At 36.3% G+C, this 27,351-nt stretch overlaps 1 protein-coding gene across 2 annotated transcripts in view; it reads left to right on the top strand.

Moving 5' to 3' along the window:
• Positions 1-27,351, top strand: part of PARG (poly(ADP-ribose) glycohydrolase) — a 64,030-nt gene that overhangs the window by 28,971 nt on the left and 7,708 nt on the right. For both annotated transcript variants that reach the window (XM_068687931.1, XM_068687932.1), the window contains exons 9-16: positions 1,987-2,144; positions 11,991-12,070; positions 13,865-13,925; positions 14,565-14,640; positions 15,966-16,113; positions 21,958-22,036; positions 23,006-23,114; positions 26,803-26,908. In XM_068687931.1, coding sequence (XP_068544032.1) covers positions 1,987-2,144; positions 11,991-12,070; positions 13,865-13,925; positions 14,565-14,640; positions 15,966-16,113; positions 21,958-22,036; positions 23,006-23,114; positions 26,803-26,908 — 817 coding nt within the window. The remainder of the gene's footprint in view (positions 1-1,986; positions 2,145-11,990; positions 12,071-13,864; positions 13,926-14,564; positions 14,641-15,965; positions 16,114-21,957; positions 22,037-23,005; positions 23,115-26,802; positions 26,909-27,351) is intronic.

Here is a 27,351-nt window from a genome sequence, read left to right on the forward strand (position 1 = left end):
GGCAGACCGGTTTTCTGCAAACTGAAACTAATGGCTAGGGTCAAAAGATCAAGCTTACATTATATTCTTAATAAAGATATAGCTTTTGTATTGAATGTAGCTGAAGCTGAGGGAACAGAATGGACGATACACATCTATAACAATATAATAGAATCACACTTATCAACTGAAATACTTCAATAAGCTTGAAACACCTGATTTTCACTTCTTAGAGCATAGAAGTAGTGTTTTCATAAAGCATTCTGTGAGAGCATACTTTATCCTACTTAGAGCATTGCAATACTTGTGCACATAAAAACTTCAACTAATTCTTTGTTATTGTTACAGGAATCAGTTCTGTGGGTTGTAAAGCTAATAAAAGCCTTACTGTGAATAATTTTGTTGAAGTGAATAGGACTAATCAAACAAGTGAAGTTGCATGATAACACACTGGCAGGGTTAGGACTAACTTCTAAGCTCCTTTGTCACAATTTTCTACATTGATTTTTGTTGAACTGGAGCAAGTAAATTTTTTCTTACTTCATGCAGAAGATGTTCTATGACAGGTAGATAATTTCAAACAATATGAATATTGAAGCTTTTGCTTTCACTGGTAGGACAATTTTTTGAGACTGCCAAGAAGTTTCTGAACACAAAGTAACACACAGGATTCAGAAGTTCATGTAGTAATGCCTATTATAAAGATGTACTGTTAGCCAGTACAGCCAGTTCTTAACCATTAATAAATGGTTAAGGACTTCGTCAGACTTCATTTTTGGGCTATATGACGCTAAACTTGTTCCAGTAGAATATACTGTTCAGCATAACCTAGTTTTATAGGCTTATAGGACTGAGAGCTTCTCAGACTTCTTTTCCCCCCCTCTACCTGTGTGATTTCAGACATCATAATATAGCTTGTTACTTAAATAGGCAGAAAACAGAATGAGATGCAGTGAATGTAGTAATTATAAGAATGAAGGAAAACTTGTGTTGTGGAGTAAACAGGGCTGTGTATTCAACAGTCTAAATTAGCAGCAGCTTCTGTGTTCATAACTGCAAGGATTAAAAGGTAGCTGCTCAGCTCTGCTGGGGCTAGGCTAATGGTGAAGGCTGAATGTTGGAAGAAGTGAAAACACTGTTCTCTCCCTTCTGCCAAGGGTATTTATCATAATTGTTACTGACTCCTTGGTAAATAGAAGTGCATTTTTATTGCTTTTTTGTTTTTAAATAAACTACCTTTAATGTGGTGAGGGAATATTCCATATCAATAGACTAAACCGTGATAAAATGGAAGATGTGTAACACCTCAGGTTTGTTCCCCCCCAATTTTGTTTCTATTTAAACTGGAAAAAAAACAACAACAACTAGAGTCAAACCCCAAAATGAAAACCAAAATGAAGCTGTGCTTTTTTTTATTCATTCAGATTATAAAAGAATCAAGGATCCTATACTTCCTGCAAAGATTATCAGTCCATTTTTTAGTTCAGGGAGGATGGAAAAAAAATGAAGTCATAGGATGATCTGTGGAGTGACCTCCACCTTTCGTTGTAAAGTACAATGCTTGATTATTGTAACTGAAAACATTCATTAGGGGTTTTTAACTGTACAACTGTCAAAATTGCTTTTTTTTTTTTTTTTTAATTCAGTTTTTAAGATTGCCCAGGAATTGCAAATCCTGTCTATTCTTTGTCCTCTCTTTCCCCTGGTTTTGTTTGATAAGTTGTGTGTTCTTGGTCTCTTTTTTTTTATTATTATTGATTAGAAATCTGCAGTTTGTCAAGCAAGCTTTTTCCCAATTGTCTTGAATAAACTGTTCTTGACTTTAATGGTGCTGCTGATTAAAGGGTTCGCCAATGGCCTAAATTACTCTTGCTCTAATTTAACAAATGTAATTTTGCGCTGCTGTTTTTTCTTTTAAAATGGGTAAGCTAATTATTTTTCTCTCTCCTTCCCTCCCTTCTCTCCTGGCTCTCCCTCCCCCTCACTTCTTTTGTTCCCACTTGGTAGCCAGTACCTCTACTGAAACAAAAGATGAATCACTCCATCACAATGTCACAAGAACAGATTGCTAGCTTTCTGGCCAATGCTTTCTTCTGTACTTTTCCACGTCGCAATGCGAAGATGAAGTCCGAGTATTCTAGTTATCCAGACATTAACTTCAACAGGTATGGCACTCTATAGTGAATGGAACTGTTAACCCTTCAATAAAAATACTGTACTTGTCATTTACAGGTAGAAACCTCTCTCCTCTTCCATGTTTTTAGAAGACTCTGCTCACTTGTTTCAGTAGTTTGTGTTCTTATTTTCTCCTTACGTCTAAGGGACAAGAAAGCTATGCAACTACTTAAAAAAAAAAAAAAAAAAAGGGGGGGGGGCAACAAAAAGCTTGCATGCAGGAAGATTTTTTAATATTATTTTTTTTGTTTCCTTGTGTGCACGTGCACAAGGCACACTCTTACACTGGCACAAATAAACTGATGCAATTCCCTGCTTCTGTATAGCCATTTCTCTATGAATGGCATAGTTTGGTTTTGCTTCAGATATTTTGTATGTATTTAATTTAAAGGTCAGTGCTTCCCCAGACATATTCCTGTTGTCTTCTTTGCATTAGCAGTAGTGATCTGCACGTTGAGTTGGGACTAGGACTTGATTCTTCAGTAACCATACATCTGCCTATCATTTTAAGGCAGTTGTAGAACTTCATGTTAAAATAAATCTGTCCTGCAAATTAGTCTAGGAAGGTTCTAAGACCACAGCATTAATTTAACTGAAAATACCTTAATTTCTAAACAAGCCCTTATTCTTTTTTTTTTCCTTAATACTAGCATGCATATAGATTTAATTGAAATATTTTCTTTGTATCTTTTATTGCATAAATGTCTTTATTTCAGTTATAAATGGGGGAAAGGATGAGATCATTTTCTGCTGCAGAATAGTGTAGTTCGTACAGACCCCTAGATAGATAGTTTCTTTTCTCTGGTCACTTACGTACAATTCCATGTGGATTAACCTTAGGTTTATTGGTCTCGGACAGATCATCACCTGGAGGTTTTCCTCATTCCCCCACAGTTAACACATAGCATATATGCTCTGAACATTGAGACGAGATACAAAGATGCAGTGTTACCTGTGATCCAGCACTTGAACATTTGTGTCATAAGAGCCACACTAGGCTCTAACTTCCTGAAATAAATCATGTCAAATGTGCTGGTACACTGATTTTGGTGCTAAGAGTTAGCTTAAGTTTCTCTACACTGAGTATTTCAGAAGAGAGACCAGAAAGCTGTACTTGGTAAATGTTTCCTGACTTGGTGCTTAATCCAGCAGTGCAGTGGGGTAGAGAAGTGTGAGTGGTCATTTGTGCCCCCTAGGGGCTCAGCGTATTTTTCACCATCAGCTCCTAAGCACAAATAAGTGAGAAGTAACCATCCATTCGTTAAAGCAGCTTATGTTCAGAGTAGTGGGAGAGGACAGCAAGGTTCTGGACAGGGGCCTGTTTGACTGTTGTTTTTTTTTTTTGTTTTTTTCTTTTTTAAGTACTTGTATCAGGTTTTTATTGTACCTTAACCGAGCAGTTAAATTATCAACTGTAGAATAAAATGCTGCAAAGTCATTAAAATAAATTCACACAGAACATTGCACAGGCACATAAAGTCACAGTATTAGTGTAATACTAGTGGTTAACTCTGGACATAATGTTTTGAACTACTTTTAATACAAAAAAAGCCTTGGAAAACTATTAGGTAAATAAATTACTGCCATAGACTTAAAGAATAGCCAGTAAAAAGCTCTAACTGTTCAGGATTTTTACCTTATTCTGGTCAGTCCTTTGTTCTTTCTTACTTGGCTTCTTAGTGCTATTACTCGTAGTAAATTCCTGTAATATTATTTAAAAGGGATAATACAACAGGTAATCTTCAGGCCTCCCTCTTGCGTTGTGTCTGAAGTAATGCTCTGCTTTTGGTCACAGAAGGTAGAAAGGCAGTTTTACTTGTGTAAGTGCAAGAATGTTGTAACCAAACTGGAGAAAAGAAGGAATGCTGATGTCCTCTTTCTCCTGAGGTTTAAAAGCGTGCGTTCCTCAGCGTTTGTCAATGCATGCTTTTGTGTGTTCTTGTATAAAAAGGCTTATCTTTGTGATCCTTTTTATTTAATCATTTGTTGGCCTAAGGTTATTTTTTCCCTTGGTATTTTGCATTTGATAACGTGATTTTTTTGATTAGTGAAGTAGGAAAGAGGTGTGACTAGCGGTAGATAAAATAAGAGCAAATGTGTCTGTGAGAGGGGAACTGACGGGATTACAGCAGGAGATTGAAGTGAGCGGTGTAGAGAATACTACAAGAAATTGCACTGTGTTCTGTCATGCTACTGTATGTAACCTGACTTTGTTGAAATCTAAAATGAAGGGGAGGAGGATGGGCAGTATCCCATTTCTCTTCCTCCTGCCAGTCCTGTATTTTCTTGTCCTGAAAAGTTAGTTCTTTAGGAGCAGGAAAAGACAAAATGTCATGTTTTCAGCTATTTTTTCAGGTGTACAAGATGACAAGGTTTGTTCCGCTGCAGTGTGTATCCTCAGGTTTAACAGAAAAGCCTTTCATGATAAGCTGGATGTGTTCAAAAGGCAGCAATAATGGCTGAAATTAAGATTGTTGTGACTTTTTTTTTCTTTTTACTTGTATTTTGATTTAAAGGCTTTACAGGCTATTGGTCTACTCTGTTTAGGGATGGGCATAACAAATTGTTCTACACAGCAGCCCTTTCTCCCCACAGTATTGTGAACCTGCAGTTTTTTCCAGACTTGGTTCTTTCCTCAGCATAATTTCTGCTGCATGACTATGAATGAATTATTGCATTCTTGGGTGTGGAAAAAAAAAAAAATCTGCCATGATTCCCTAATAAAGCAGAATTAGTAAGTGCATGCTAGCATTTGGGATTTTTTTTCAGTGAATGCTGTGTTCCTTAATTCCACTGTGCATGCACCTTATATGTTCATACAAAAGGCTTCCTTCCACTCTTTCCTTCAACTCTGAGACTGAAAAAATAGAACTTGTGCCTTAAGTTAGAAACACAAGTGTATAAGCTGTTTCTTATGTTTACAGTTTTAAACAGTAATCATATATCAATTCACTTTATGCAGACTTAAACATCAGTAGCTGTTTATCCACCATAAAGTAGTTATGTTTTCTGTGTTTTAAGTGCTGTAATGTTCCCTTCTCCCTTCCAGTCTTTGCCCTGCTGTGCGGTGTTAAGTAGGATACTGTGATACCCACTGTCCACCCCCAATCAAGACATGAATCTGACAAAATGACAGATGCTGAGTGCATATAAGATATTAAGAATACATTTTTTCCTCCTCTGTTTAGTACTTTCTGGTGTACCAGTGCTTGGCACTGTTGCTGCAGGGATGATGGCATGTGGCTTGAATGCTGGTGCCTGCGCTAATAGCAGCAAGTGATTGGAAGGAAGGGCATTTTGTGTGTTAGTATTAACAGAATTCATCTGTGCCCCTCTCCTGTCTGTGTTTCTGGATGAAGGGAGGGGAGAGCGAGCCTTCCTCATTCGACACTGAAGCACTTGGGTTAATGGTACGTTGTGACACTGAGTGTCTAGTTTGATTGTTCATCATGCTACAAAGTTGCTTGTATAATGAAATTCTCTGAAATTTAATTAAATTATTCCCTTTAGAACTTGGCAAGGATCGGCCTCTTACAGTTCTTAAGTCATTAATGACATCATTCATTAGAATTGTAGTTAATATCATGGCATTCATAGTTTAACTTTGAGAGCTTGAATGGTTATGAATTTTAGTAGATGGAATGACATCTGTTCAGTGGCCAAATAATTAAATCATACAAAACAGCAGAAAGCATTGCTTTCATTCAAACCAAACATCAAACCAAAATTTAAAAGTTCAATTTGAAAAAAAAATGCTTTTATAATATACAAAATGGAAATTGATTGGGCAGTTTTATGCAAGAATACTCAGTCACAAAAAGAATAATTATATTTTTCATTTTATCCCTCATACTGATAAATTTCCCGTAGAAGTTGCATGCTGTTTGGATGTAAAGAATGAGTTGTATTGACTCTTCAGATTGTGTCTCAGATTATGACGATGCTCACATTTTAAAGCACTTTCTTCTGGCAACACTCATAATGAATCTTTTTTGTGGATACTTCGTATTTTAGTGTAGAATTTTCATAAAACATTTTCCTTTATGAAATACATCAAAGTTAAGAAAGAACAATACTTTCTTGTATTTACTTTTGAGAAGATACTGAAACCCGATACAGTCCAGTGTCATACAAGACTTTGCTCTGGGGAGTTTTTTCTTCCCTGTGTGTTTCTTAAGGTTATAGTATGTATTTGGTAATTTTGGAAAACTATCAAGTCTGATTATGTGTAAAAGAAAAGTATAAAGAAAAAAACCCTGCAATCTCGAATCTGTTTTCTAGATGACTGAAATGGAAACTGGTTTGTTGAAGAACCATTCTTAGCTGTAGTGTCAAGTTGCAATAACTTGTTTATTTTCTTTTTTTCAAAAAACTACTGTAATTAAACTGGAGATATGAGGTATCTGTAATAGTTCCTGTCAAAGCAAGCGAGGCTGTAATACAATTAAAAATAGCATGTCTAGTAACAGAAACCTGGTGGAGCTTTTAGCACATACCTTAGTGAGATGCTCTGGTCTGAAACCACCGGCATTCGACTAGGACTGAATTTCTTCATCTTTATCAAACAAGCTTTTAAAGTAATTTCAAGTGATTAGAAATGAGGGGAGAAAAAACAACAACAGTAGTTAAGATATATATGTCTTTTATGGATTGTATAATATATGAAAGGAAATGGGCAAACTATGGTACGTTTATACAGGAGAATTGAAATCTAATTTTCTAGTAATGCAATTGTCTCTTCATAAACAACATCCATTTTGCAACACTAATGAGGGTTCTCTGGAGAATAAATTATCTAGTGACTTTGAGAGAACTTGATTTGGACAGAGATGTATTGCTCCTCTGAAAAGTGATTCTAGGTTTTCTTTGTCTATAGGCACTGGTCCTGTTACACCTGCCTTAGGTCTATGTACTAATTAGCATAGATTTCAGTGGAGCATCATTTCCTGGGAAAAGTTAAAATCAGCGTGTGTGGTGGATGATGAAATGATCTTTAAATAGATGGCTTAGAAGGACGCCATTCCTAACAAGTCTAGTAATTACTTTGCTCTGGTGATTGCAGCAGTACTCTGAGTACTTCTTTGATACCTCAGTAAATACAGTCATTGACTTCAGAACTCAGTTTTACCATGCTGTGGTAAAGCTTTTTGGGTTAGATGTTCGCTTTGAAATGTTTTACCCTGCTGTTTCTTGATGTTGAGTACTTGGGGTTAGCGTTTTTATCATTCCATCAGTCATATATCAGCATGCTGTTTCTTAGACTCCTAACTCACTAAAGCTTTTTCTTAGGAGCAACTTAAAATACTCCAAGTTGCTTTCCAAAATAAATGAAAGCACAAAATGAAAAGTACAGAGCAGGAGTCTGGTTGTATGTGAGAAGGAAAGATGGTTTTAGCCTCTAGATGACTAACAAAGTCACATTGCTTAATTTTTGTATGCTTATACAAATCTTAAAAATTGATGTTTAATCCAAAGATGGAGTCCTAATTAAACAAAACGGTTGAATGGTATGATGCCTTAAATAACTTCGAGATGATGACAGTTTATACCTATGACACAGCAGTAAATAAGAAATTGCCTATGAGGTTGAATCATTGAATATATTGTTTTTATCCCACTTGATGCCAAGGGAATTCAAAACCTCTAAATTGCTTTCTGTATAGACAGAAATAGAAGGCTGTTTTAATTCAGAAAGCTGGGATTTGAGTTATTAAATGAGGAAGACGTACACTAGCCACCAGAAAAACAGAACTGATGTTGCTGTACTTGACTCACTTAAGGTTGTGCTGGAAGTGTGATCTAGATAGTGACTTCTCCTTTTGTGCTCTCACAGAGCGAGTTATTTTGTCTGCCTTTTGTTTCTGGGCAGGTTTCTTATCTAGATTATCCTGCTTTTGATTCCTATGAAGTCCAAAATACATGAATTGAAATTTTGCTACTCTGAAAAGCTTTAATTTTAGTTCTCACTTAAACTATTTTCAATAGTAGCAGGACTTTCTAGTAAGGGTTTCTATTTTATGTTGTATGTAAGAATTCCAATTTTTAATTTGTTTAAGATGATTTCCTCATCTTAGATTGTGTAACTGTCATTTAAGTTTTTAAAACTGTCTAGGGCAGGGGTCTCCAAACTTTTTTGATCATGCACCCCAAGAGAAAAAGTTTTTTGAGCACATAATATATGTTTATTTTTTCCAATACATATACTACAGTGGTAACATTGTCTGTATTTTATGAAACACAAAAATAGGAATTAAAAAAGATGAGAGAAAGTTTAAATAACCATTGTTTTAAAAATGTTTTTTATGAATGGTACAAAATTTTTTTCTTCCTGTAAGAAAGTACTCTTTCTGTAAGAAGGTACCTGTGGTAGTTGAGGAAAAAGCTCAGGTGGTTAATTGTGGGGACCATAACTATAAAGTTGTGCACTCATACTTTTTGCAGGCAGCACATATGAAATGTCATGGATTTATGAATGGGAAGTTTGTACAATGCTTTGAAGTATAATCCATACTGCACATTTTTGTGTGTTGTTACAGTGTTGACAGTTCTCTGGGCCTTAGGATAGGTTCCAATTTCAGTGTTAGAAACACCTGTGTACTCTTTGCCAAGGAGCATTGAAAAAACCTGCAGCCTGGGGGTGGGAAGATGTAGGCTGGGAATGGAAATACTGATAGGAAATTCGTGTTAACTAGCAGCCTAAATCACAAGGTTGTAATGATTCTTTCTGCTTGGGAAATTACAGAGTCAATTCTTGGTGTAACATCAAGGGATCAGTTTAGCTCCTTGGAAATCAAAATTTACGAGTAAGCTGCTATATTTTGAATTACACCTTAATCAGAAGCAGTGCATTATGAAACCATTTATCTAAACAGTTTCAGCTTTTCCCCAGTAAACTGTTTGCATGCCAAGGACACTTCTGAGTAGCCCTTCATGTTATTAGATCATGTTGATGTTGCTTCACTGGAAATGTACCCTTAGAAGTACCTTTCAGATTGACCACTTGCCAAGATACTTTAGAGGTATAAAACGCCACGTGAGAATGCATTTCTTCCATTTGTGTATTTGACACTCTTTTGCATCTGTGTTTCTTGAAAAGACAACGTGGTGTTTTCAGCATTACACAAAAAACAACTTAGGTTTTGGTTAGAGAACTGTTTACAGTTTCCAGCGCACCAGCCCCATGTGAGGTGCTCTTCGAGGCACTTACAAGCAGGTTCCTCAGAGCTCTGCCTTTCTTTTGATTCTGCCTTTCCAAGGTGGAAATGTTGGTTGAAAATAAGACAATTCTGAATTTGCAGTCAGTGAGGCTTCAGAAAGCAGAATATTGATTATACTTCTAAAATACTTCTTCTACCCTAAGATTTCAGGAAAACATTACTATAAAATAAGAGCACCTGTTTTTGCAATAATAAATATTTAAACAGTACAAACTATTGCCTGAAAATTTTACTGCATGTTTATTGATGGTTGTTGCTAATTTTTTTTATTGAGCACTTTTTTTTTTGCATATTCCCAGTAGCTGATCTTGCTATTGTTGGTGTTTTCTTTCTCATGTAGAAGATTTCTCTTCAAAAAATTGAAGTAGGTGTCTGACTTAGTTAGGAAAGAGTCTACATGTCGCCACAGTGACTTAAATAATCTTTAACAGTTTTACCCAGTGCTACAGGGCAGGACAGAAGTACAGATCTCTCTTATTGTTGTAATTATAGAATGTGTTTTGGGAATTTATCTGCTGTAAATGAGATTTCTGAAGCAATCAGCATTACTCTAGCTTTAATCCCAGGAGAGAAAGAAAAGAGGTATTTATCACAGCATTTAACAAGAGAAAATACAGTCTGTTGCTGACCACTTCAGGTTAAAAAAAATGTCTATTTGGTTAAAATTCCCTACTGACACGGTGACTACATTTTGGTGAATAATTGTAATAGATGAAACCGAGTTCATCTGCTTTGCTGTTGTTCCCTTTTAGCTTGATCTGCCTATTCCAAGCATAGTTTTTTCAGCTCTGGACTTTTAGCACAGTGTGCTAGTTATGCTAAATCATGTACTGCCTTTGTGCCATGAAGAACTCACTCCTGGGAATGTGCAACATGAGCAAGATTTCAAGTTGAAGTTGAGGCAAAAAAAAATAATGATGAAGGCATGATTAGGCTAATATATAAACTAACCAGTTTAAAGGATTCATACCAAATAAGACTTCCAGATAAAAAGTCAGAGATAACATAGGGATTTAGGCAAGACTTAAGTGCATAAAGACTTAACTGTCTTTTATGGAGCCCCTTACTGGTTGAGCAAGCACAACCCCATGCTAGAACTTAGAGATGGGTCCATTTTAAAGTAGGACATATATATATAAAGTTTGCCTTCTTAAAGTCCTAATTTGTTGTTCCAAGACTGAGGTTTTTATAAGGCCTTTCCAACCTTTATTAAATGTATTAACATTACAGGAACTACATCTTGCTTACAGATTCTGGTTCAGGTTTCAGATTTCATGCAGTATGCCTATTTAGTCCTTTGACTGTGACAACCTAAAATTAGCTTCTGTAACTTAAAACAGATTTTGGATAAAATTTATGTCTTCAGCATGCATATCCCATAAGAATTTTTAAATACTGGAAAAAAAATCTATTTTGCTTTATCACTAAAAGCTAAGTTTACCTGACAGTATTCTGCTTTTAAAGGCAGGTTATCATTCCAGTGCATGGAAAGAAATGAATAATGTTGTGTCATTGCTTTCCTCACTGTTGTGGCTTTTGTGTTGTGTTGTTTGTTTGGAGGGGATGGGGGCTGTTGCACCTTACATCCTCAGGGCTTTCACTGTATCAGACATCTTTTAGTGACCTTCCTGTTCAAAGGATATTATTTCTGAAGTCCCCACTATTCTTCCTTCCAGATAAATTCCATTATGTTTTGCCAATAACAATGCCTTGTCACTTTATTGGAAGTGAAATTAAGTAATGCCTGTTCAAGTTGCTGGAAGATGGATGACGCTGTAAAAATATTTCAGTTAACCTTAAAAGCATACATTCACTTAATGGCTAAAAATTGGATGCTTCTTTTTAATGCTTAGTTTTTTACAGATGAGTTTGAGATTGCCAGTAGTAGCTCAGTGGATAAAGCCGTTTCTGCAGGGGGAGGATTCATTTCTTTAGAAATGCTGCTGGTATGATGCAGCTCTTCAAAGCAATATAGTTGCATTGTATTCTCCTCTGCAACTCACTGAGCTGTAAGTAGGGTAAGGCATTTGGATCCAGGAATACTCAATGTGCTTGTTTTCACTCCGGGTCACTGATTTCAGTTCAAGACAGTCTGCTGCAAATAAAACTCATAGCTTTCTTGGACATTCATATTGAAATTATATTTTTTGATATTACAAAATCAATAAAAGATGGATATTTCATTATCATTTCATCAGAAACATATCGAGTGAATGAACCTAAGAAACAGCTCTACTTTGAAGAATGTGCTTTTATGAAGGTGTATGGTTTTGACTGTCTGCCTTTAAAGTGTACTACACATATAAGCACGTAAACGTACTTTCCAAGTAGCTGTGGGAAATGCATCTCAGTGTTTGTGTAGAATTCAAGCCTGTTATCTGAATAATGAGTGGTATGAAGGGCATAGTTTTTCTTTTCAGGATCAAGGCAATGGAGGCATAGTGTAGCAGCCTTGTGAGTAAATACTTTATGGAACTGCTTGGACAGCCCCTTTGTGGCTTAGAAGTGGTTGACTTTAAGGAGGGCAAACTGCTTTTTTGTTTTTACATACTGCATAGTAATTAGGCGAGGTGTGTTTCCCTGAAATCTAATCAAATTGCTTTTATGTCTGTTTTCCAGATTGTTTGAAGGACGGTCACCAAGGAAGCCTGAGAAACTTAAGACGCTTTTCTGCTATTTTAGAAGAGTCACAGAAAAAAGTAATTCTTGTTGTAATTCTTTTTTCTTTTTTAGCTATGAAGCAGACACATGAAGAATTTAATCCCATTCAATTTAGAAATGGCTATGTGGCATTATGATGGAAATGTCTAACAAAAGGCAGCACACCGAGTGCACTGATATTCTTCTTAGTGTCAATTTATCCCGTATAGATGAGACATGCAATTTCATTTTTTGCATGGAGCTTATCCTTTGTTCCTTTTTTCTGAAGTGTTTTTTATGTATGTCTAAAATATCTGTATTTGCATACAGATATTTTCACACACACATTTATATATAAGCTATATATCAAATGTGTAGTTCTGTATCCATAAACACATATTTTGTGTGTTTGTATAGTATATGCAAATACTTGGTGCACCATACCAGAGTGAGAAAGCAGAGGGAACTTAACAACATATATAGTCATTAAAATTACAGGTACTATCTCTTGCTTAAAGATTCTGGATCAGTTTTCAGATTTCCTGCAGGATGCCCATTTAGTCCTCTGACCATGACATTTTTAATTCTAAGTGGTTTTTCCTTGCTTGTGTTGATACTTCAGGTTTTTCCCTTCTGTTCATCCAAAACAAAGCTGCTGTGAACTTTTCCTAGTTTAAAATAAAGTAAATGCTATCAAGAAGTGGAATGTCTTCAGCTCTTCTAGAAATTAGCATGATACTTTCCTTAGTGTGCATGGTCAAATATTCTGTTGTTGCCATTAATTTGAATGCCTGCATAAACTCTCAAAAATATATTTATCGGAGTATGAACTGTATCAGATCTTACATACTACATTTTTAGGAGAAAGGGATTTTACTGCAGTTGCATATGTTGCATCTGCAGCAATATCTTACAGTGTTTTTATCGAACTTTCTCTTTTTGTGTCAGTATTTCACTATTGGCTTCATATTCTCTCAGAAGAGTTTGTTCTAAATAGGAAAACAGCTGCAAGCTATTATAGAAATCCTTGTACTTGGTTCAGTCCATCTTCAGTTCATCATTTTCATTCACAACTAATTAAATGCTACCTCCTGTTTCAGCTAACAAACTTTCAGCAGTGTCAATAGAAATAAATCTCTGGGGTAAAATGTAAGTTGTGATCTATGTGTGTAAGTGAGAAGGGCTGTAGTGTACTGGCTTTTTCTTACTAGTTTAGTAGTGTTTTAAAATTTTTGCAGCTGTCTCTGGCCCCCTGTGCATCAGAAATCTGTTGGGAGCATGCTTTATCAAAACGACTGTATTACATTTTTTAATGTTATAACTTCAGACTACTTAAGGACATTTTTGCATGTTGTTTTCTTGAATTAAAAGTTTGTATTACACTTTTAAGACCCAATTTCTTGGTTTGTTTGTTTGTTTTGCAAGGAATTAGTAAGACAAAAGTAACTTAGCTCTATAAATGACTGTAATAATTTCACAACTTTTTTATTGCAAATGGTAATTGAATTCCTTGTAAAGGAATACAGTAGGGGCTATGTAAACTGAAGATTTTGTCAACAGGTGAATGCTTAATTTGTAAATAAATAAATATAAATAAATAAAAATATAATAATAATATATATAGCGCTGCTGATAACAGTATTCCCTTGTAGAGAAGCATTCATTTATTGAAAGCTTTTTGTTTGTTTTTAGAGCAAGAAAATTTATTTTTGTTCTCCTCAAACCCATACATGCTTTTGAGGAAAATTAACTTCTTCTGTTTCTGTCAGGAATTATGCTTGTTGTAATTAAAATAATCTAAAAGCCTAGCAGTTAATACTTCTTTTTTTCCCCTGGGGTTTGTTTGCTTGTAGAACCTACTGGGTTGGTGACGTTTACAAGGCAAAGTCTCCAAGAGTTTCCAGACTGGGAAAGGTAAGTCAAATGTCTTGTTAAATATAAGAATTTGCTTAGTGATTAACCTGAATCCCATTAAAGTTGAATTGATTCATGCCAGCAAGTGATCCGGAAAATAATGTTTGGTTTGGCTTGCTATGGAGAGAAGAACAGAAAGAAGTGGGTGAATGGACACCGACAGTTGGTGTGACTGGAGCTTGTATCTGTTTGCCTGTGGAGCAGACGAGTCTTAAGAGATTTTTTTTAAAACAGTAATACCTTTTTGTTTGTTGCTTGAGAGGAGAGAAAGTGAGAGCTGACTTGATGCCAGAAATGACAGAAAATATAATGAATTAAAATGCTGTGCTTGCAGCTTTTTTCCTGGTTAGCAAGTTAATGTGGTACAGACTTGTGTGAAAAATGTGGAAATGAAACTTCACATTTGGGGCTTTGTAATGAAAGAGGTGGAGAAACTGAACCATTGACTGTGTTATTAAGCCTTAATAAATTGTTTCTGAAAGGCAAATGCATTTTCCTCAATCCTTTGGATTTTTTTAACCACCTTACGCTTAGGTGCATAAAAAGCTAGGTTTTGGACGGGTTTTCTCTTAAATGGATGTCTCTTTGGGGATCCTGTAATCATCTTTTCTGTGCAATGTTTTTTTTCCTCAATGATAGATCTCAGAAAAAACTGTCTAGATTACATGTCACCTATGAGGGCACTATTGAAGGCAATGGACAAGGTATGCTACAGGTAAGTGCATATACCAGTAAAAGTGGCTTTATCTCATGTTTTTGTCATGTTTTTACAGTCTGTCAGTTTAAAATTGTTTATCCTCAATTGACTTAAGTGACAAAGCGTTATGCATGTAAATGAAACATCAAGATGAATTCCATGGGCAGACTTAGTGCTATCAGTATTCCCTAGCTCACTGAGGCTGGTAGATGTACCTGTTACAGAGCTAGCTGACAGAAAATCACAAGCCCTGGACAGCTTCAGGTCCTTTGGTTCAAACTGGGATCAAAGATTGACAAGATAAAAGTTTCAGGCTGGAATTTTGATGAGCTGCCAAGGGTTTTGGTGTTCTTATGCCTTTTTTTTTTTTTCTTTTTTGTTATGATGGTTGTGCCCCAGACAGTGACCAGGTCAGGAGTTCAGGAGACTTTTTGCTGCTACAGCACCACTGTTCTGGTCTGAGAGCCAGTCAGTTGAAATAAATTGATAAAGGAAGATGTCCTGTCCATATCGATAGCAAGGAATACACTTGAGTTTTCAAATAACCTTAAAGAAAGAAGGAAAGCAGTCTGTCTTCTAGAGTTCTGTTACCATAAATTAATTAATTAGAAAAAAATTAGTACTTCTTGAGACAGGAAAAAGTGGTGCAAACTTCTTAAGGGTTGGTAACTTACATATATAGTAATTTATTGAATAAAGCAATTGCTTTTAAAACTGTTGTCTATATAAAAAATGTATTGTATAAAATATGTATTATTGTAGCAAAAACTAGAGTCCATAGCTTCCCTGTATCAGGCAGAAACCTTGGTGATCAAAATGATGGCATGCCTTGTTCCAAGTGTGTTTCAAGGACAATCCAGAAGAGATTCCTCCAAGTACAGAACAACTGGTACAGGGCAGTGCTGAGCTAAAAATGCTTCTGTGTGGACAGCCAAGGCAGAAAGCTTATTAAAGGACAACTTAATAATTCTTCTGTGTCTGTAAAATGCAGGAAGGATACTGTAATCTGCTGTTTCCATTTTTCACATTTACTGAAACTTTTTATAATTACATGCATGCCCTTTCAAAACTAAAAATGGGATTCAGAGCCTTTGATATGCAGAACTTTATTTTGCTGTATAATATCTCACTTGTCTCATTTTGATTTTTCTGAATCAAAAGAAAGGGAAGAATGAGATGGGCATGCTGTGAATCGGGTTCTGTCCTGCTGTTTGTATTTTTAAATGATAGCAGTGGATCTCAACAGAGTTGAAATTTGTACAGGACTTTATTTAACTCAGTAAATGAAAGGATTTTTTTGCTGTTTGCTTATCTCTTAATCCTCCTGAATATATTTTTGTTAGGTTGATTTTGCAAACCGTTTTGTTGGAGGTGGTGTCACTGGGGCAGGACTGGTACAAGAAGAAATTCGTTTTTTAATCAACCCAGAACTGATTGTATCGAGGCTCATCACTGAAGTCTTGGATCACAATGAATGTCTCATCATCACAGGTTAGTTGTTGCAGTATATGTTTCACATCTTGTTCTGGTTTTCTATGTAGAAAAATATATTTCAACTTGTTTAGTATGCTTAAATGTTGTAGGAAAATAAAAAGATTGTACTCACTTAACAATAAGCTTCCTTGTTCACCCCACTTCTTAAGACTGTAGGGCCACTGTTCCAGTACATCTTTTTTGAAGGAAGGAAACAATATGAGCAGATGAGGAGTTACAGAACTCTTTTTACCTTACATAAATTTGTTTAAGGACTCAACATCTTTAGACCTAGATAAGGCCTAGATAAGGAATACTGTTGGGCAACATAGGTAAAAGACAATTCCTAGCTATTAGCAGGTAATGCTTCTGATGTGCCAAAGCAGGGTGGGTTTTGTTCCTGTCCGGAATTTGTAACATTCATTGTAATCCATGGGACTGAAAGCTCAATCTGAGAAGAGGAACTGTCTTCTGGGTACCAAACAGGGAAGGAAGCGGTAGAAGAAAAAATGAGCATCTGTTAAAAGTGATAGAAAGTCAGGAAATGTTTCTTGAGGATGTTGATTTTGTAGGTTACAAACACGTGTTCGTATTACTTGTTACCAGTTGTGTTCATAACTTGCAACATCAAAAGCTAAGTGCTTCTCCAGTTTATTGTTGTGAGTCTGTATGCACTGTCTGTCCAGTGCTTCACTGAAAATATTGTTCCTTTTGTTCACCATCTCTTTTAAAATTTGTGATGTTTTATTACACATTGGATCAAAATAATTAGGTGAGAAAACAGCTAATGTCACTGGTAAGAACGGGCCAGTCCCAGGTAATGCTGCGTCCTGGTTGTATACATGGTAACACAGCAGCTAGACACTGTGTGACTGGCAAAATAATAAAATGTTGATAGATTTTTTTTCTTTATAGCTATTCTTTAGAGTAAATAAAAAATACTTTATCAAGAGATACATAATCTATTACTCCAAGCAAATAGTGTATGTTATTTTTCAACCTACTAGAATGTTAAAAAAAAAAAAAAAAAAAAAAAAATCGTTTTTCATTACCTGAAAACAGACTAGAATTTGTGGAGGCATTGGAACAGTTTTCTTGGAAAAAGTCCTTCCAAAGCACTCATTCTTTCTTACATGCATGCACGGTAGAAATTTGAGCTTATATCTTCCAAATCTTACCCTGCCCTGAAGCTATTGGTTGTAGTGGCCAGCACCGATTTTGTTTTCAGTCTTAACCTTGGTAATCTTTCACCCAGTGTTTTGGATTGTTTTTCCACCCTACCAAAACCCTTGCCTTTTCTGTGAAAACTTTTAGGTAAACTTGCTTTTGTGATTATTTTTAAAAATAAATGCTAAAATTCTTGGCCAGTTCTGATTGCTGTCTTCTGTTTTGGATATGATGCTGTAACAGAAGTAATTTATTCAAGTATTGTCCTCTGAGTGAGCCTTTTTTGGGGAGCATAAAAACAGAGTGCAGCTATCTGTCTGTGTACTAACAGATTCCAAATATGAATGTTTTGAAAGAGCTGCTTCCATTCTTCTCTAATGGAAATGGCCATTCCATCATTTTCATTTAATCCCTGGACTTCTTCCATCTCAGTTAATAGCCAAGTCTCCACTGCATGTCACGATCCTCCTGATGAATTACATTTTGTGATGCATCTTGACTCAGTGGCCTAATGGGTAGAACTGTGTGGCTTAAATTTGCAGTAGAGTCTGAGAAATGGGAGAGAAATTGAATTCACTGTGATTGCATGGTATCTGGTTAAGATCACCGCTGTGGTGAATATGGAAGTGGTCATGCACAGTCAAGTTCTTTAACACAGACATCTACCTACTGAAATGTCAGCAGCAATGCCAGAGATTCCTACAATTGCATTTCTGGTAGAGCTATGAAAGCGAGTCACGGGTTTTCATTCAGGACTTTTTCTTTATTATGGTGTTTTATTGGAGGGTGCGTTTTTTGTTTTTGTTTTTCCTTCGAGTTTGCGTATATTCAGACACTGTTAAGAGCCAGTGAAGCTGTGTTCCATGTTTGCTTTAAAACTGCAGATTGGACAATGGCCAGTCCTATCTGTGCCTCGGTGGTGCATGTTCAGAGACTTCTAAGCGCGTTGCTCATGCAATAAACTTGATCAGGTAATTTGTGCAGCTGAGAATTTACTTGTGATAATGTGTTTTTTCAGCTGGATTGGCTGATCATGCCATTGTCTGGAGGGCCAGGAGAGCCAGAAGACTAATGCTGATGCATATGTAATAAGTCAGAACTGGTTGAAAGACCTTCCCTCATCTTTGGCAGTAAATGTGCATTTATGGCAGTAACTACTTGGTTTTTCCATGTACTAATTTTTATGAGGTGCTAGTGGTACTATTTCTTAACAATCCCTCTGAAGAAAAACTAGAGGGAACAGCGTGGTATTTCTTTCATCCCTATCCTAGGGAATTTGATAATGCCACATGAATTGTATGCAAATGAAGAGCGAGACTGTGGAATCTGAGGAGGGAGGGGCATTGTCCATTTCATGGACAAGGTCCCATAAGTGCTAGTACTTGGAGATGTCATTATTCTTCTGCTGAAGAAAGTTTCACTATGGATATGTTTTTTCAGTCATCCTTGTATATACTTTGTTTTGACTTTGGGTAAGTCAAAATTCTTTTGTGTATTTTGTAGTTTGCTTTTAAAGGTCAAGCTGTGTTACACTGCCTTGTTTGGCTCTTTTTTTTGTTGTTTTTTTTTATGGGATGTGAAAGGAAATTCACCGGAAACAAACATATCCAATTTATCCTGTATTGCTTCCAATCTCCCAGCAGTAGCAGTTCATATCCAAGTGTTTCACAGGCCAAAGTGTTGCCAGTTGAATAATTGTTTTTGTCTGACATATTTCCAGAGCTTTGCTCATGAAAACCCATTGATTTTCATTATCCTTGGGTTGCTGGGACATGAATTTAGTGTTTGTGTGTTTTGAGTTTTTCTTCTTTTTATATATGCGCTTGTTTGCTTCTTGGTGCTTTTGTCATTATGCACTGCACTTTCATAAAAATTAATGAAAACAGCTTTTGAAAAAATAATCTTAATACGTTGTAATTCATCTTGTTACAATATCTTGCTAATCTAGTCTTTTCCCTTCATATGCTTTCCATGTGCTTTCCATTTCCACAAAGGAAATGCTTTCTTCACAAAACTGAAGTTGTTGGTTGTCCTCTAGTAAGGGCTGTCAGGGAAGTTAAACGCTTCTCTTATTTGCCTTTTCTTACTGTTAGCTCAGACAGTATTCCCAAGTATATCAGTAAATCTGAATTTTAGCTAAGTCAGGAGGTCTTAACTGACAATTGATAGCCTACAACTCAGTTTGAAGGCTGAACTCTGAATATCTAAGCTAATCACAGTTGTCGTGTGTGTAAGATCATGGATGAATATGACTGTATAGAAATGTTCTGCCATCACATGTTTTTTGTTTTTTTTTTTTTACTTTGATTTTGCATCAGAAAGTGGGTTCTTGGTGAGCAATCTTTTACCATCACAATCACTTCGATTAGCAACTTTCAAAAATAGCCTTGAGTAGGAGCTTTTGTCCTCAGCGTGGTTAATCGTCTAGACATATCTAAATAAATAACGAGTGGATAATAAGGCAGATGAGTTAAAGAAGCACTGGTAAGTCATCTTAGTAAAAATGGATTTGTGTAAGTGGGGAAAATGTCTTGAAATAGAAGCATCAATTTAAACATTTTTAACAGCTTGTATTTCATATAGTTAAGGCTACTGAAAACAAGCATCCAGGTTTCCTTGTCAGATAAGATTAAAAGTGAGCAGTTTTATGTTTCTGATTTTCAACGTTTTTAATTTCCTATTTAGAGATTGAAAAACTTGTCTTCTCAGAATATCACCAACCTGTGCGATAGTTAGGCATGACTCTTTCCTTAGTTATCACTCATTTTGTGCTGTCAGTGATTTTGAATGCTTACAGATCTTTCTAAACTCTATTTTTCTGTTATATTTACTGGCATAACTGATGTTGCTGTTTGTGTTTAAGGGGTTGCTTAGCAGTTGTCATCTTTTTCTTGCACTGTTTATAACGTGCCAAACTATACCGGTATGAGCAGAAATTTTCCAAACAAGGTGTTCTCTTCAATCACTCACCTTTTGAAATTCAACTGAAAATAGTTCAGCTGTTACAAGCCCAAAATGGGGAAGACTGATTTTGCTGTGGCAAAATACTTCAGGAGTGTTTCTTTGCATTTTTGCATCTTCGAGTTTTGAAGCAGGAACCTGAGGTTAGGTAAGATGGAGTGGCCTGTTAGGGTTATGATCTTTACCCCCTGTTAAAATGCTCTCCTTGTTTTCAGGGTAAAGCTTTGAAAAGTAGTTTGTGTAGTAGAGCAAAAGAGCTAAAATGACTCGAGCTACTTAATGTGCTACTTTCCTACAGCCTTTAATGCTTGCAAGATACCCTGCTGGGCTTCTTCACAGGGCAGCCAAGTATGTACAGGACATGATTTTCTGGGTCCTCAGGCTTTTGCAGAAGTAGCCTCCTGGTACTGGCCACCACAGCTGGGAACAGCAGCCTTTCAGTATGTTCAGTGCCATTAATTGCAGTAATATTTAAGAATTCACGTCAGCAGCCATTGTGCCGGAATCATACTGAGCAAACACAAAACAAAATAACAAGAGGAAAGGAGGGATTACTGGGCAGTGAGACTTGGAAGCTTAACAGTCCTACCTAGCCTTATATAGGGTTGCCCTCAAGAGGTTGTAGGGCAGCAACTGGAGTAACAGTAGTGTGTTGGAAATCTTTGTTCCTACCATCAGGCTTCTCTGTGGATTTGTAGACACTAATTTTGCGTTAGAGAAATAAAATAATTCAGTGGAAACATGCAGCCTGCCACATACACTTAAAACTCCTTTATATCCTTCATCTCATGTTTCTTAAACCGTCAGCTCAGCTTTTGGCTAAATTGTGATGAGGTAGTATTGCCACGTTTTAGGTAGTGGAGCAACTCGTGTTTACCTCAAAAATGTCCTTAGATCTGAGTTGTGCTAATTAATAACTTGTATCATGTAGTGAGTATAGACTGCATGTAAATGGCATGGTTTTTCTTTGTTTCATTTAGAATTTCTTTCTTCTTCCCTGCTTGGTTCCTATTCCAATTTCAAAGCACTGGAACTGAGCTGCTGTCTTTAAGAGAGTCCTGATGGTTAATAAACATATGCCAGTCTACCAAAAACTATGAAATTATCTAGTTTTTAGAGGTTACCAGGTCATCAAAACTGAGAAATATCCTTGCTGCTCTGTTTTAAACAAAACAAAGCAAAAACCAGCCACACCTATAAACTTCTGGTTTTCTATATTATTCAAAAATGATAGCCTTCCTTTGTTAGCCTGACACTGTATTCCAGTAATGCTGACCAGACACTTCTCTCGAGTTTTGCTCCTCAATGCATTTTAAAGGAAACCTTGCTTTCATTTTGGTCCCCGGGCTGGAGGGGAGACGGGCAGTCTTTGTTAACCACATATTAACCAGGATGACTTTAAAGAAGACAGGCAATTTATTGAGAGCCTATTTGATATGGGGGTGGAAAAATCAAAAACTACCTTCTAGTTATATACTGGACAGCACGCATACAGGACAGCACACATACAAGATCTATGTTTGCAACGTCTGCCACAGAATAAACATTACATAGGGTGACAAAAAAGCCCATACTGGTTTCAAGAATTGTATACAGCGATGAATCTCTAGCTTCTGTTGATGCTTCTGACTGGTGCATTTTCATTCAGAGAGGCAGTGATTCCTATGAAAGATTTTCCAAGAGAAAGAAATATCTAAATATTTTGTATGTAATATGGTAAATCATTTGTTTCAGGTACTGAGCAGTACAGTGAATATACAGGCTATGCAGAAACTTACCGGTGGGCAAGAAGCCATGAAGATAAGACCCCAAGGTAAAGTTCCACATATATATTTCAAGTGAAGGAATAAACATACGTCTTAAACTTGAAAACTTGGTGCCTTGAGTATTTGTCTTAACAGAAAAATGTATTGCTTGATCCTGTTCTCTTCAGTAGACCCAACAAGATGAGAAATTTATCTCCTAATCTATCGTCTTCCTTGCTTTACTGATACTAATGATGGTACCTGCCAACTTGTCAGTCCTTAAATCAACAGCTTTTATGTTATATGTATTGAATCCAAAACTTTCTGAAGATACTGACTGAACTGTGGATTTTAATTTGTCATAAGAAGTTTGACAGTGGTATTCCGAGTGTCATGGTATCATTGTATACATCATACTACTATTCGTATGGCAAAATAAGATTTAATATTGTGAGTCTAAGTAGAAAGCTCTTAGCTCTTGACAGCATTGTCAGGGAATTAAATTCATAGTGAATACACAAAATTATCAATTTTGTATGGAAATGATAAAAATAATAATAATAAAGTACTCTTCAATATCAAGTGTTTAAGGTCAGGTTGTATGGGACTTCTAAGCAACTTGCCTAGTGGACCCATGGTGGTGGCAGGGAGTTGGGACTGGGTGATCTTTAAGGGTCTCTTCCAAACCAAACTATTCAGTGATTCTATAAATTTTAGAAGGTAGGTAAAGAACCAACATACTCTTTTTTTTGACCATATGGCGTTCCTCTGTACTTAATAAACAGTATTGTTTAGATTTGTGCCATGTTTCTACTTTTACAATCAAAGTCTAGGACAGAGTATTTGTAAATTTACATAGAAACCTGTCTCTCTTCTGATGCTATATTCAGTGCCCCATTGTTCCAAGAGTACCTTTCTAGCTTCTACGAATGGAGAAGCTCTGCAGGGAATTGCTTATTTTAGATCACGATTACGTAGCCAATAATAATAACAATAAATACTAATTTTACTGTCATCTTTTCTTCCTCCAAATTTAGGGATGAATGGCAGCGACGCTACACGGAAATTGTAGCTATAGATGCATTCCACTTCAGACGTTTCCTTGATCAGTTTGGTCCAGAGAAAATCAGAAGAGAGCTCAACAAGGCAAGGAACTTTTTACAACAGCCTGCAGTCTAAGGCTGTTTCATTGTTTGCCATAACTTTCCAAATATTTTTGTATTATCATCTTCAAATAAGAAAGTTTTTGCTCAGTTGTCTTTTACAATAGCTGTATTGCAGGGTTTTGCTGTATGTTGTTAAAGCAGAAGCTTGTCAAATAGAATGATTTATGTGGCATGGATTCAATGGGTTCAAAGGGGCATTTTACTTCATTTTCAGAACTATAAACAAAAGCTATATGTTTTGCAAATTCTTCCCTGTCCTGCTTCTAAACTGGTAAGTTCTCTCCATGATTGGCTCTGCTGACTCCCAATCAGCCTTTCAGTCAAGGTGGAGAAGGGGGCACCTCATGTGTTAACATGGTGACAATACATAAATATGGTGCCACTTCCCTCTCTTCTACCTTTCATGTAAACTCTTGGAGTATTTACATACTATGTGAGTTGTTTGGGGTTTGGTTTTGTTCTGTTGTGTTTTTTTTTTTTTTTTTTCCCCTTCTTGCTTTGCTGCTGATGCTTTTCTTGAAGCAGAAGTTCTTCAAATTCTTGAAGCTGATTCCCACCTCTTGAGGTTGTGTTTTTGCAATGACTAATGGTAGTTGCCATCAGTGAGCTGTTTTTAAACCAGGGGCTCTAGTTTTCAGCCCATATTAATGTTTTCAAGGCCTTTGCTGTTACCTCATTCTTAAATTATGTCCTAACAAGAGACACCTGTTATCAGTCTGCACACAGCAAATTCTCATAATAAGTTGATAAGAGGGCCAGATGGAGGGCCTTGTGTGGTTAGCATAAGGCATAGGTAGTGCAGTGTCTGCAGCCTGTTGTAGCAATGGCAATGTGATTTTTCTGGGCAGTTGAGTACAAGGATGCTTATACAGTTACACTGTATTAGTGTGCTTATGTTTGGGTTAAAAACAGGCCGACAGTCTGTGTGGCATGCTTGTATGTTAATAGATGCAGCAGGCCTATGCTTTACCTAGAGAGTTAAATATAAGGCCATGAGCCTACAACTGTTAGGTCTCCTACTTTCTGTGGTGTAGGAGGGTATATAAAATATTCTAGGGTGCATCTGAAACTTAAACGTAGATTAGATTCCTTATTTTCAGCTAAAAAGAGAAGAGGAATGCTAATCAATTTTTTTCCTCCCAGAAATGATGTACAGGACTGAAGGACTTAATCTACGGTAGTTTTAAAACCTTAGCCCTGTGACTAAAGTAACATTCATCAGCTCATTTCTTTGTGGTTGGCAATTAAATTAGCCCTGAAAAAGACAGTAAATCTTGTAAACTTCAGTGATATCTTGATACAAAATTCAAATTACCTATGATAGTGGATTTATGATCTGCCTAAAATTTTCAGCATTATTAATTGGATTTGGATTGTTTTAAAATAAATCATGGTAGATCCATGGAACTTTTATACAGTGTGTCAGTTTGGATGGTGGTGTTTGATGAAGACTGGTTGGTATTTAAAGAAAATCTTAATGTGAGTAAATGACATTTTATAGTAGTAAACAGAATTAAGTTTATTGGAGACTAATGTTCTAACAAATCAAACACCTTCAAATGTACTGTGGCGGCTTTTAAGTCTGTTTTAAGATTTGTTCATGGGTGTAAGCAAGTTGACAGAATAAGCTGCATCTTTATATCTACTGTTTTCCAATAAATTAGGACTCCGTAAGAACAGTATATGCACAGAGGCTGTAAAATATGAGTGTATTATGGATTGGTAGATGTAACTCATCCTCCCTTTGTTTCCAGAGGCTCTTTTGTCCAACTGTAATTTTGGAACAATAGGAGATGATTGAAACAACTAGAATGGAGGGGTCCTTCTTACAGTTCATATTTTCTTATAAGCCTGTGTGATTTTTCCTTTATAAGATCTATTTGCTTTATGGAACCAGATGTTAACGATCAGTTTCCTTGCAAGCTGCCTGTCTGAGGCTGACCCTTGCTTCTAGTTTAACTGAAAACAAGATTAATAGTGTCTGAAGTCACCTTTTCAGAATGAGGAAAAAAATAGCATCAGATTTCAACATTAAGATTTGCAGATATTTTTGTAAAAGATGTGATCTTTGTTAGCTTTGCTAGCCCCTTGAGATTATTGCCTCATGAAGTCTGTCCTATCAATAACTCTGTCACCACTTCCCAAATGCTAAGGAACAACTGACTTACAGTTGTGCTTGCAATCCCGGTCATAAATGTCATGAAGCCTATTTTGATGACCGCTGATTAAAAATAATTAAAATAGCTACAGCTTCATACTTGGCAAGAAATGCTTCCCTAAAAATTATGGTACACAGAACAGTTATGTTTCAAACAGGCTTAGCTGTGAGAACTGTATTGAACCATTTTAAATGAAAAAAAAACAACTAATTATTAACATCACACAACTTCTAAATAAGGTGAGATGCAATTTATAGAGGGTTGCTTATAACTTAAAGCAGATTCATTCATGTAGTTCAAATGGAACAGCTCTTCTTTTTCCCATACAGAAGCAGTTGCTTTAAAAGTACCTAGGTGGCTTTCATGTTTTTGTATTCAGAGGTGAAAGCTATTTAAAATATCAGTGCATTGTTTCTTTTCTGGGAAGTGATCAGTTCTAGCTTTATCCTTTACTTGCTGTAAAAAATCATAGGGGAGTGAACACTCACTTAGATAGTCCTTTTGGTGCGGGTGTCCTTCCAAGCATTTGCTGACTTCCTTACTGTGTCTGACAAGACTGTTTTTATTCTGTTTTCTTTCCTGGCTAGCTGATGAATACATGCCCATTAAGTAGAATGTGAGAAGAAAATGTCATCCTATTGTGACACCACTCCATTTCTCTCACTGGGAGGATGGAGATGGATCATTTTCCAGACAGCCAGAGTATGCTTTTGCTTGGCCCGCTTTATGTATGCATTTAGTTAGTTATTATAAGCATGCTTGGGACACTGAGGGTGCTGGTAGTTCTGACTCGAGAGTTTAAGAAGCTGGAGGCACCTGATGGTGTCAAAGTGCTCTTATGCAAATTCCGAATCATGGCACACTGCTAAAATATAAGTAGCAGAAGTGTGAATTTACTGCTTAGATCAGGTAAGAGTGAAAACATGTACTGCGATCTGTACCAGTGTTAAATAATTTTTTGTATCATTGAAAAACTTCCTAGAGGGATTTAAACACTTTTTTCTGTATATGGAAGCACCTGCCTTTCCTCAAGATTTTAGTTACTATTTGTTTTTTTCTCCTGTCCTTGCTTATTGTTTTAGACCTGTATTCTAAGATGTCATTTGGTATCTTAGTTTGTGTTAAGGAGTTTTAGCAATACTGGCTGCGGCAGTTTAGCTGTCATGTTCAACTGTGCCAACAAGAAACAGATGTAATATCATCTACTCCTGAGGTTATATTCTCTGCTCCAGCTATCCTGAAAACTTTCCTGTAGCTTTGGAATCCTTAAGAATCTGCACCTGCATCTAATTGTTGTCTTGGATCCAAGTAAGGCAAAATTCTCGCCTTAAATTCTTTATTGATACCATGATTGACTTTCAGTTTAAAGAAAGACTAGTGATATATTGAGTTTATTTTGATGTGTTTATTGCTACAAGACAGTACTGATTAATGTTATCATCTAGTTGTCTGAAAATAGCATACCAGATTGCCTGTCAACTTCATCTTCTGACTCTTGTCTGCCTGCAGGCCTACTGTGGCTTCTCTCGACCCAATGTTCCGCCGCAACATCTCTCTGCAATAGCCACAGGAAACTGGGGATGTGGTGCCTTTGGAGGGGACTCCAGATTAAAAGGTAAATTGTAGTAATACGTTAATGTCCAAATTAATCAAGTACCTTAAATTTTGATTTTTGACCTTACTCTTTTTTTTCCAGGTAAGTACACTTTTTGGCTTTCTGTAGTGTATTAACTGTTGTTCTGATTCTCAGCTAAAGTTGATTAAACTGTTGATAGAACTAGTTCATTAGCTTTGATCTTTAGTATATGAGCAATACGATCTTAAACAATAAAAATGCATGCTGCTTTTCTATGCTGTTTTCAGTTTAAGGTTTGGAATAGGTACGTGGTGGTTTCTGAAATGCCAGGTTTACAAGGATTTGTAGCACTGAAAATTTCAGAACCATGGATATTCAATACTACTTTGCAAAAGAACCTACGCATTTTAGTTCTCAGTCATATAAATCAGTTGATCTTTCTGGACTGGTCTTTCTAGCCTATGCCTAAAAATTCATACTCT

Source organism: Anas acuta, chromosome 7 (genome assembly GCF_963932015.1).
Source record: "Anas acuta chromosome 7, bAnaAcu1.1, whole genome shotgun sequence".
Classification (NCBI taxonomy): domain Eukaryota; kingdom Metazoa; phylum Chordata; class Aves; order Anseriformes; family Anatidae; genus Anas; species Anas acuta.